This window comes from Humulus lupulus, chromosome 2 (assembly GCF_963169125.1).
Source record: "Humulus lupulus chromosome 2, drHumLupu1.1, whole genome shotgun sequence".
NCBI classification, from domain to species: domain Eukaryota; kingdom Viridiplantae; phylum Streptophyta; class Magnoliopsida; order Rosales; family Cannabaceae; genus Humulus; species Humulus lupulus.
In genome coordinates this window covers 186,435,070-186,446,124 of record NC_084794.1, presented here as the reverse complement: position 1 = coordinate 186,446,124, position 11,055 = coordinate 186,435,070, and the positions used below count along the sequence as shown (strand labels likewise).

The 11,055-nt window shown below is 36.7% G+C and overlaps 1 protein-coding gene across 1 annotated transcript; it reads left to right on the top strand.

Moving 5' to 3' along the window:
• The first annotated feature begins 10,268 nt into the window (after positions 1–10,268).
• LOC133815007 (uncharacterized) lies at positions 10,269–10,571 on the top strand. The gene has a single exon (XM_062247903.1). It carries the CDS (start codon positions 10,269–10,271, stop codon positions 10,569–10,571), a length of 303 nt encoding a protein of 100 aa, XP_062103887.1.
• The last annotated feature ends 484 nt before the right edge of the window (positions 10,572–11,055 follow it).

Sequence of the window (11,055 nt, the reverse complement as noted above, 5' to 3'; positions counted from 1 at the left end):
TAAAAAAGATGTGCAATTTTCTTACTTCATTGAAATGCCGCCAAAATTGCATGTCTCTAATTACTTTGTAGGTGTGATGCTTTCAATTCTCATTTATGGCATTTGCATCAACATTATAGTTCACCCTACAAATGAAATTCTACACCATCGATTGGGTGTAGGATAAAAAAAAAAAAAAATAGTCGGGCTAAAGACTATAAACTAAAGCGCTTTGTGGGAGGCAACCCATAAGTTTCAAGTTCCATTTTGTATTTCCTTTTGTATTTCACGTTTGTTGTGTGTTTGTTTCATGTTTTTCAAGTTCAAATAAGTTTGAAGGAAACTTCTAGCCCAAAAACGAAGGAGCCAAATCATGGAAGCATACATTCAAGGGAGTTTTCTTAACTTTTTCAAATTTATTGCTCATTGAGGACAATGTTTTGTTTAAGTTTGGGGGTAGTGTTGTGTGTTTTTTTTATTTTTTTATAAAATGTTCAAAAAAAAAAAAAATTTGGTGATTTTTCATTTTTAGATGATAAATTGAATTTGAATTTAGTTCTTAGAAAAATGTGAATATTTCTTAAACTCTATTTTTAATCTTTGGGTTAGTCTTGCTTAAATATAGATTTTTCATAAACGAACACTTTCTATCTTTCTAAGAATTTTTGTGTAATTTAGATTAATTTATATAAGCATAAAATTTTGTAAATCTCACAAGTCCTAGAATTCGATTAATTATCTCTTGAGGCGAAATCCTAGAAAAGCACATCATTAGGGAAATGATTTAGGCTATCTTTGGAACGTTTGAGCCTTTTGACTTAATCACCGTTACACACATTATTCCCTAGTTTACCCCATTTGAGCCAAACACGAGCCTTGTTATATTGTTTTACCCATATGTGAAATCTAAAACTTCTTCATGAATTTCATTCTTTACACATGAGAAAATATCATAGAGCTATGCATCTTGATTTGTTACCAAAGTGAAAATAGGAAAGAAATTCGGAAAGCCACATCTTAAAAAAACAAAAATATTGTGGCAAGCTAAAAAAAAAAAAAAAAAATTGAAGATTCCAAATGGGTGGAAAGAATTACTATGGAAATGTTATGGCGTATACTTGAAATATTGTGATGTCTAGTAAAAAGTTCGGAAATACTCATGTGTTAGGAAAAAGTGATCTAAGCTTAAATTCAATATCATTTTTCTCACCTTCTTCTTTACCCGCACATTACAAGCCTATAAAGTCCTATTGATCCTTGATTTTGTGTTGTTTTACATTAGTGGAGAGAGATAAGAAAAACGAACCTATGGGACTTTGGTACGAAAAAAAAAAATTAATTCATCATTCCTTGAGATTTAATTATTTTATCTTTGCATAAATTTTTCCAAAATTCCACATGATTACTTGGTAAATAGTTTTGTGTTTCCATATTGAAAATTAGTTGTTGAAAGCAAGATTGACTATTGGATTAATTACATGAGCTTAATGTCTCTTCATAATTTTCATTGAGCTACTTTCATTATGCAATTTTTGAGGAAAACATTTGATGTCTCCAATTAAAAAAAAAAAAAGTATGTTTTTAATTTTTCTTTTGCTTGAGGACTAGCAAAATATTAAGTTTGGGGGTGTGATAACTCTACAAAATAGAGTTATTTTACCACATTTTATAAGCCAATTGTTGCTTAGTTCTTGAGTTTTAAATTAATTTATCAATTTTTTAAGTAATTTTGAATTTATTAGTTTTATTTTGATTTTATGTATTTTTATTTATTTTTTGTATTTATTTTGTTTAATTATGTTGTTACTAATTTATGTGTGTTTAATTTCTTTATGTAGGTGTATTTGTTGGGGCAAATGAAATGTTGATAAAATGTTGGTATAAAGAAATGAAGAAAGCAAGCCCAAAATGAAAGGCCCAATCCAATTCTTGACAATGCCATGTCATCAATCCATGTGCTTCTTTCTCCACCATTGGATTTGTAACTATAGGAAAAGATGACAATTTTGAGCATGAATCCATGTGCTTTTTTTTTAGACCAATAGGAGTGTTATCCTTTACCAAAGAATTTATCTATAAATAGGAGTCTCATTTCACCATTTCAAGGACACCTTCTCTTACACCACTTCTTCCATCTCTCTATTCTCTCCATCTTTTTCTTTTCTTAGATTAGTTTTTATGTATTTTTAGAGGAATAATTTGGAGGTTCCTCCTCCAAATTTTCCTATTTATGTTGTAATTTTTATTTTGTTTTTGATAGTTATGGGTTTCTAATCCACTTAAAATTATTAAGGTGGAGGATGAACCAAGATATAACTATATAGTGTTTATTTTATGTTGACCTCCCAAAATGAGCAATAAAGTTTATGATTTTTCTTCTTCTAAATATTTCTTTCATCTATAATATCATGTATTTTAGATTGTTAGAACATATTTTACTTGGTTCTTAATTGTGCAAAAACATAGTATTCTTTGATTAAGATGTGTCATTAAATTGTTCACATCCAATGCTTAGAACAAAAATACTATATTTTGCTTTAGAAATAACATTATTTGATTTTTTTGTAGTTTCATTAAATTGATTCACAACTAATGCTTTGAAGTTATACTATTGAAGTGAAGGAAAATGTAAAAATAATGTTTTGGAAAAGGTAATTAGATTAATTTCAATTATCACTAAAGATTGGGAAGTCAACATATTAATAAATATTATTATTTATATTTTGTGGATTCTAAAATCTTAATAATTTTATAAATAACTATTAAAAACAAATCTTTTTAGTTTATTTATTTTATTTATTTTTAGTATTTTCTTTCTTTATTTTAAAACAAAACACATTAATCTTTGGAACTAGGTTAGAAATTTATTTCACTTTGGTAAAAATAGTTTTCTCTTTTGATTTAAGTCAACTCCTTTGGGTTCGACCTCGTGCTTACACGAAAACTATTCTATAAATACGATTCGTGCGCTTGCGAGTTTAAATTTTAAAACATACCCGTTTTGGGTCCATCAGATTATCTCATCAAACCTAGGATTCCAGGAACGAGAACCTTGTGGCATGCTTGTATACTAAGATTCTAGGAACGAGAGCCTTGCGACATGCTTGTATATGATTCATCTCATTATGTATTATACAATCTATATGTTTGATTATATCTAATCTGAAAGCCCGGCCTAAGGGCGTCGGGGTTGACATCAAGCGTGAGGAACGCAGCTCGACCTAAGAGAGTCGGGGACGACAATAAGATCTGAGAGCTTAGCCTAAGAGAGTCGGGCCTGAACGTCACCTAAATATTCAGAAGTGTCGATTGCACTTGTTTAACTCATTGATTGCTAAATTGTATTATGTGTTTGTTTGAGCAGTCTGTTGCTGCTAAGCTTGTCTATATTCTGTTACTTATTGAATTTGTGATTTAAGTTTTCTTACTGAGCCTCAGCTCATGAGTGCTTTGTGGAGCAGGTAAGGGTTTTGGTATGCATACTATATGTGGTTGTTGTGTTGTTTGGTTCCGCTTGTGGGATAGTTCTGGATATGATTATCTAACTTGATAGGTTAAGCCATTGACTGCAGACAGATTCGAAAGTTATGTACCCATGGCAGTCAAATGGATCAAGCATTGTTAATATTGGGATTGCAAATGATAATTGGGATCTGCCCCCTGGAATTGGCAGTAGATGGTTGTTGGCATGCAAGCAACATTGCAAGGGCAAGAGGAAAAGATTAAGTGGTTGAGAGAGTGGGTTCCACCAGGGAACGCTTCTCCGTATGTCCTGACAACAATTGCACTAGTTTTGGTTCAACCTAAGGATGGGAACAGATGGGAACTACTGTATGAAAGATTCCAAAAGCATTGTCCTCTAGTTTTTTAGGGAGGCCTGGATCCGTTTAGAGTTGAACAGTGGATGGGCATGATTAGCTCCTTCCTTGACTATATGGGAGTGGTAAGCAATGATAGAGTGGTTTGTGCAACATGGTGGGAAGTCGTATCTTAGACCCAGAATGTTGTCATGATGGGTTGGGAAGAATTCAGACAATTTTTCAACGAGAGGTACAACTGTGACACTGTTTGAATTGCAAAGACCAAGGAGTTCATGAACTTGGTTCAGGGTAGTAAGATAGTGACAGAATATGTCAATGAACTTGATGGGTTGGCTGAATTCGCTTTTGATTTGGTACCAACAAATGTGGCTCGGAAAGAGCGATTCATTCGAGGATTGAACTCTGGGATGGCCCAGAGCATTACGATCGCTTCAGTACATGAGATGTCTACCTATGCTAAGGAGGTAGGGAGGTAGGGAGGGCCCTTGCTGTTGAGAATGCATGAGATGCGATATGGAGTGGGAGCGTCGTAGGGCAAGAAGCTTAGACAATGGTTCCCCCAATTATGGGATCTGGTAGGGGCAAAGGCCCTAGCAACCATAAAAGAAAGAACCCTGCCATTCCTACTACCCCTGGTCCTAATAGGAGGGATCGTGGTACTCAGGGTGGTCGCCAGGGTGGCAACGAGGCCTGGAGAAGTTATCTAGTATGCGCCAGGTGCAAGTGACACCATTTAGGAGAATTCCAAGCGAAGGCATGTGTTTCTATGTGGAATAGTTGGGTAGTTCAATAAGGATTGCCCAAGATCGAAGAAGGAAGAACCAAGGAGTACAGATAGCTCGACTCTAGCTTGAGTGTTGTCTCGAGGCAGTTAGAGCCTGAGGCTAGTCCCTCAGTGGTGACAGGTTGGATTTCTAGTTCTCGATCTTTTATAAGGTGTTGATTGATGTTGGTATTACGTATTACTTAGTAGAGGAATACATATGTTGTACATACTATATGATTATTATGCTATGGGGCTTGAGATTTTAGTGTCTGTGGGGGAAAGTTGGTAGTTTTCAAGAGATGGGTCAGAGTACTACTGGTAGAGAGTTAGCAGTAAAATTCGATTGAGTTGGTTATACGAGGATTTTGATATGATCCTAAGTATGGATTAGTTTGCTAAAAAAGGGACAACCATGGACTGTAAGAAAAGATGGCGACTTCTGAGTTTAAAAGAAAAGAACTCGATTGTGCTCACAAGATCCCCAGTTATTGTGGTAGTACCACCAGGATTATATTAGTTAGACCAAAGGGACACTAGGTTGCTAGTGAGGTTTCATATAGGTTTTCGAGGATTCGTTGGGATTTCTTTCGCATCTAGGGATTGAGTGTGCTATGGGACTAATGCAGGGATAGAACCAGTATCTGAGATATCATGCATAAGAGCACCAGCTGAGCATAAAAAAATTAAAGGTTTTGTCGAAGAAGTTACTCAATTTGGGGATTGATTAGACGGGGCTTCTAACCTTGGGATATGTCAACACCATTTGTTAATAAGAATGACAAGTTTGCGAGAACGTGTACCATATATGGATAACCAAATAAATTAATTGTCAAGAATAGGTACCCATTGCCAAAGGTGGATGGTTCATTTGTCCAGTTGCAAGGTAAGACATTGCTCTAAGGAATTGACCCCCGATCTGGCTATTACCAACTGAAGATCAAGGAAATGGACATTTCAAGAATTACCTCTCACACCAAGTATGATGTGAGGGATTTTCAGTGAAGGCTCTTGAATTGACCAATGCTCCAGCGACCCACATAAATTCAACAAGTAGAGAGTACAGGGATGATTTGGACAAGTCGTATTCAAATTGATCGAGAATGTTTTGGACTACTTCCAGTTAGAAACAAAACACGAGTAACATTTTTGTTGATATTACTGAGGCTGAGGAAGTGGGGATTACAGGAAAGGTTTCAGAAGGGATAAGTTCTTATTTCTCCAGGTAGTGTTGAAGGTCACATTAAGGGAAGTGATTGGATCATGTATGCTTTAGTTAAGATAGAAACAGTAAGGAATTGGACAAAGGAACATTTTAGAGGTTAGAAGTACTGTGGGACTGGCGAAACACGTCAGCCTTTACTTGAAACATCTACGAGGACTGCCATACCCTTGACTGAAGTATTGTAAGGACCTAAAGTGTGCCTGAATGGATAGTTGTGTGCTAGATTTTCAAAAGTTAAAATAAAGGTTGATTATAACGCCATGGTATTAAAATATGCATGTGATGGAATGATATAGGAGGATGGTAAGGTGGACACTGCCCTTGCTTAAAACGCGGAGTTAATAGTGTGGTGCGTCAAGGACTAGGGAGTGCCCGTGTGTAGACTAAAAAGGTGATTGTTCGTGCTTCACAGTGGATAAAGGAATAAGAACATAGATGTTTTACACGAGACTTTGACTTGACAGTATTGTAAAATAGTCTCGGGTAGGGTGAGGTGGCGACACTTATGGGAAAGAAGTGCACACACTAGCATAAAAGTTAAAGTGCTTTGTCACCCTTAGGGGCTAACCATGAAATAAGGCATTAGTGGGAATTGGTGAAGGACTCACTGTGAAATTCTTTATTACCCAAGGAAAACTAACATGGAGGCTGATTCCTTGAGTTGGAAAATTCCATGCTAGTTGTATGATTCGCAACAGATCACAACAAAGTCAGATAAGGAAACGACCAGGATTGGTATAGAATCTGTGATTGATAATTGACAGATATACCTCTACAAACAATGAAATACAGAAATAAAATCTTGTAGGAATGGCTAAGAACCCTACTATTTTAACATGGATAGGATAAGATATGAGGATCAGATACGTGTTCCGATGGATGTTGTCATCAAGGTGGAGACTCTGGATGAGTCTTATACCACCCCTTATGCTTGTTGTAGCCAGGAATTTTGAATGTGTGTTAAGATCTAAAATCGGTATACCAGGGGGCTGACTGCCTAATCTTTCAGTAAGTGAGAGATGAATATCAGAAGCCAGAGAGGCTATTATAACTCTAGGGCATCCTAGAGTTAGTATGGATGGATATAATTATGGACTGTATGGGTGGATCACCTTAGATTGTGGGTAAGATGACTGGGTATGAGAAGCTGTGACTCGACATATTAAGTTAACACACTCTTGTATGTGTGAGCGAGTTATCATAAGAATAAGTATATGCGAAAGAAGATTGTATGTCTCTGTGGGACACCAGATTTGATAGTGTCGGATTGAAACCCTTTATTCATTTTCCAAGTTCTGGAAAGGATCACCAAGGCAATGAGTATAAGATTGGGATTCAGAATTATTAGTTACCTTCAAACAGACTGACAACCTGAAGGAACAACTTATACTTTAAACATTTTACTTCGAATATATAAGATTTAGGGACATTGAGGTAAGTACGGTCCCTTGATTGGATTGTCACGGTGATGAATACCGGTCGACAATCAGAGTGACTCTAGATAAGATATTTTGAGATAGGAAATGAGAATTACCTATTCTGATCAACGAAATGAGAGACATGAAGTATTCCAAATTTGAAATGGTCCAGAGAACCAATGAAGGTATTAAGGATTGTTAGAGCAGGAGTATCTGCTTTACTGAAGGGACATGAAAGTTCACAAATTTAAATATGTGGACGTGAAGTTCCAGAATAGGAGACCATGTGGCTCTCCGAGTACTGTTGATTAAAAGATAAGATAATTTTGAAAGAAATAGCAAATTTGACTCTAGGTTTGTTAGACTTTTGAGGTCCTAACAAGGATTAGGCCAGGGGCCTACAAATTAGCCTTACCCCAGCATAGGTAGAGGCGCATAAGGTGTTACTGGTGCCAATTCTAAGGAAAGAGGTGTCAAGTATTACCCCGATTTTGATGAAGAGACCCTGGAATCACAGTGGGACTTAGTGGAAACCCTGGATAGAAAGGATAGAGTCTTAAGGAATAACAATGCCACTTTAGTGAGGATGTTACAAAGAAATAACAAGGTAAAGGACTTGACTCCGAAGTTAGAGTCATATTTGCAGGATGAGTATCCCGAGATGTTTGAATAAATTTCGAGGATGAAATTTCGATAAGGAGGGGATAGTTGTAGCATCCCAAATTTGCTAATAAGGCTTAGCACCTTGATTACTGTGCCACGAGAGCATAATTGGATTTTTATGTGTTAATTGTGATTATACATGCGCGATTACGTGAATTATATGATTTATATCATGATATGACAACTTATGCATGTTTAGGTGTATTTAATGTGCTTATAGGTCCGATTCTGTTAAAAATGGAATTTTCATAGAGGGTATATTTGTATTATATATGCTTTATGAGTGAGACAACAGTGATATGTGGACATATTTGAGATGTGCGGCCGAGGCGATCCTAGCGAGCAATTTGGCGAAAAAGTAACATTTGGGATAAATACCCGGCTCTGGGTGAGCCTAGGGGTATTTTAGTAATGTAGTACATTACCGAGGTTTAGTGGGGATTGTGAATTTATTTGGCGATTATTTGGGCATCTCTAGATTCTAGGTATAATTCGAGGTTTAGTGGGAATTGGTGGCAAAGGACGAATTTTCCCTCGGATGCATCAAATGTTTAAGGTTGAAGCTATGGGCGTTTTAGTCTTTTCCCTAACTTTAGATAGACTTAGGCTATAGAAGCCTTTAGAAAATCAGAACAAAATAAAAATGGAAACACTCACTCACCTTCTCTCTCTCTCCCTTGAGGCACTTAGGATTTTCTTTGAATTTTGGAGAAGAATTCTTGGAGTTGAGGGCTTAGGCAAGGACTTGGATAAGGAGACAGCTTGAGGGTCGTAAATCTTAGTGCATATAAGACTTGTACTCTGTTTTCTTGATGAATTATGTTATGGCTTAAGTTTTGTTGAGGTTTAAAGTTTAGTTTCTGACTTTGAGTTTTGGTAAGGATTTGTGTTAGTTTTTGGGGTGGTTATGATGCTTAGGTTGTGTTATTGAGAGTCCTGGACTCAATTGGGATTTAGGTTCAACTTTGGGACTGATTTTAGGAATTTTGGTTCGAAGGAAATAGCTGGAAAATGTTGGAAAAATCTGAATTTCTGGGGTCGCACCGCGGTGCTGTGCTTGGAGCGTCGCGGCCCGCATGAACTCAGGGGCTAGGGTGGTGCTCTGAATTGCCTTAGCATCGCAACGTTGGGTGGGATGCATCACGACGCACGTCCAGGGAAAAGCAGGCATAGGCTCTCTGACTTGTAAAGGGTCGCAGAGCTTGTGAGGGGGGCCGCAGCTCAAAATGGAAACTGTCCAATTCGGATTTTTAAGCACGAGAACTCAAACCTAAAGGCTCGGGAAGGATTCTACTACCTGGTTAATTCGAGGTCCTGGAGGCTAGGAATTGATCTTCAAGCTTTAAAATAGTTTAGTTCTTAATGGTCATCATTTATTATGTTGTGACTAGGTTATACCGTTAGGCTCAGGAGTAAGGATCGTGCTTGGCGTTGCCATATGTTATCTGCTCGAGACTCCAGGTAAGAAAACTGCACTCGGGTTGTAATCAGAGCTTGGACACCTGTTAATGGATATGGATGTGGTTATAAATGTGATTATTCGATTAGGCATACTTGTATATGCTGCATCTGATTACGTATTATGAAATCTATATGTTTGATTATATCTAATCTGAAAGCTCGACCTAAGGGCGTTAGGGCTGACATCAAGCATGCGAAACATAGCTCGGCCTAAGAGAGCTAGGGTCGACAATAAGATTTCAGAGCTTAGCCTAAGAGAGTCTGGCCTGAACGTCACCTAAATATTCAGAAGTGTCGATTGCACTTGTCTAACTCATTGATTGCTAAATTGTATTATGTGTTTGTTTGAGCAGTTTATTGCTGCTAAGCTTGTTGTTTATATTCTGTTACTTATTGAATCTGTGGTTTAAGTTTTCTTACTGAGCCTCAGCACTTTTTGGTGAAGGTAAGGGTAAGGGTAAGCTGGACCAACCATGAGTTAGAGAGCTTCAGGGGCAGTGTGTACATATGCAGCCTACTCAACCGCCACGGTCGGGATAGCTTGGAAGGAACTAGGGTTGAACTCTGTTTTGCCGCCTAGGATGGCTAGTGTGTATTTTAATTGTCTTTTATCAGTCTGTAACCACTTTTTAGGATCACATGTATAAACAAAAACACTTTTATTGAAAAATGATTACTTTGTTGACCAAAATTTTTAATACCTAACCTTGGTTTAGTATTTAATTACACATTTAAGTCCAAATGACTCGCTTAGCAAGCTACGCACCATTTTAATTACACAGTGTAACGATCTTGGCTAACGAGGGCGTTACAAATAGTTTTTATGTGTTATTTAAATTTGTTGCATTCATGCATCATATTTACTATTCCAAAACCTTTTAATATTCATAATATATGCTAAACTCATTTTGTGATATTATTTATTTATTTTAGCAATGATGAATTCAAACCCTATTACTGCTTTACTTGCAAATGAGAAACTTACTGGTGATAATTTTATGAAATGGAAATCAAATATGAACATTGTTTTTATCTGTGAGAACCATAAGTTTATCTTTATTGAGGAATGTCATGCTGCCACTGCTCCCAAAACTGCTAGGGAGAAGTATGATGCTTTGATTTTATCCAACAACAAGGCTAAGTGTTACATGCTTGCTAGTATGAGTGATGTAGTCAGAAAAAAACATGAAGACTTGGAGACTTCATATGAGATATGGGAGTCTCTTCATGCCATGTTTTGACAGTAGTCCAATCAAGCAGACATGAGGCTGCTAGAACCTACATGAACATGAAAATGAAGAAAGGATTTTCTGTCAGAGAACATGTTATAAACATGATCAATGCAATGCATGATGCAGAAGTTCATGGAGCAACCATTGATGAGAGAACTCAAGTTAGTTGGATACTTGAATCACTCACTCCAGCTTTTTCCACATTTCTACCAACTATGTTATGAACAAGTTAGAGTATAATATGACCCAACTGTTAAATGAGTTGCAGACTTTTGACTTACTCAATAAGAGTAACTCAAAAGTAGAAGAAGCACATGTTGCTGATTCTAAAAATTCTTCTTCAAAAGGGAAAAATAAGAAGAGAAAGAAATCCCATGACAAGGAAAATGACAAACAGGAAAGGAAGCCTAAAAAGTCATCCAAAGGCAAGGAGAACAAAGATAACAAAACTTCCAAGAAAAAACAACCCAAAGGGACATGCTTTCATTGTGGA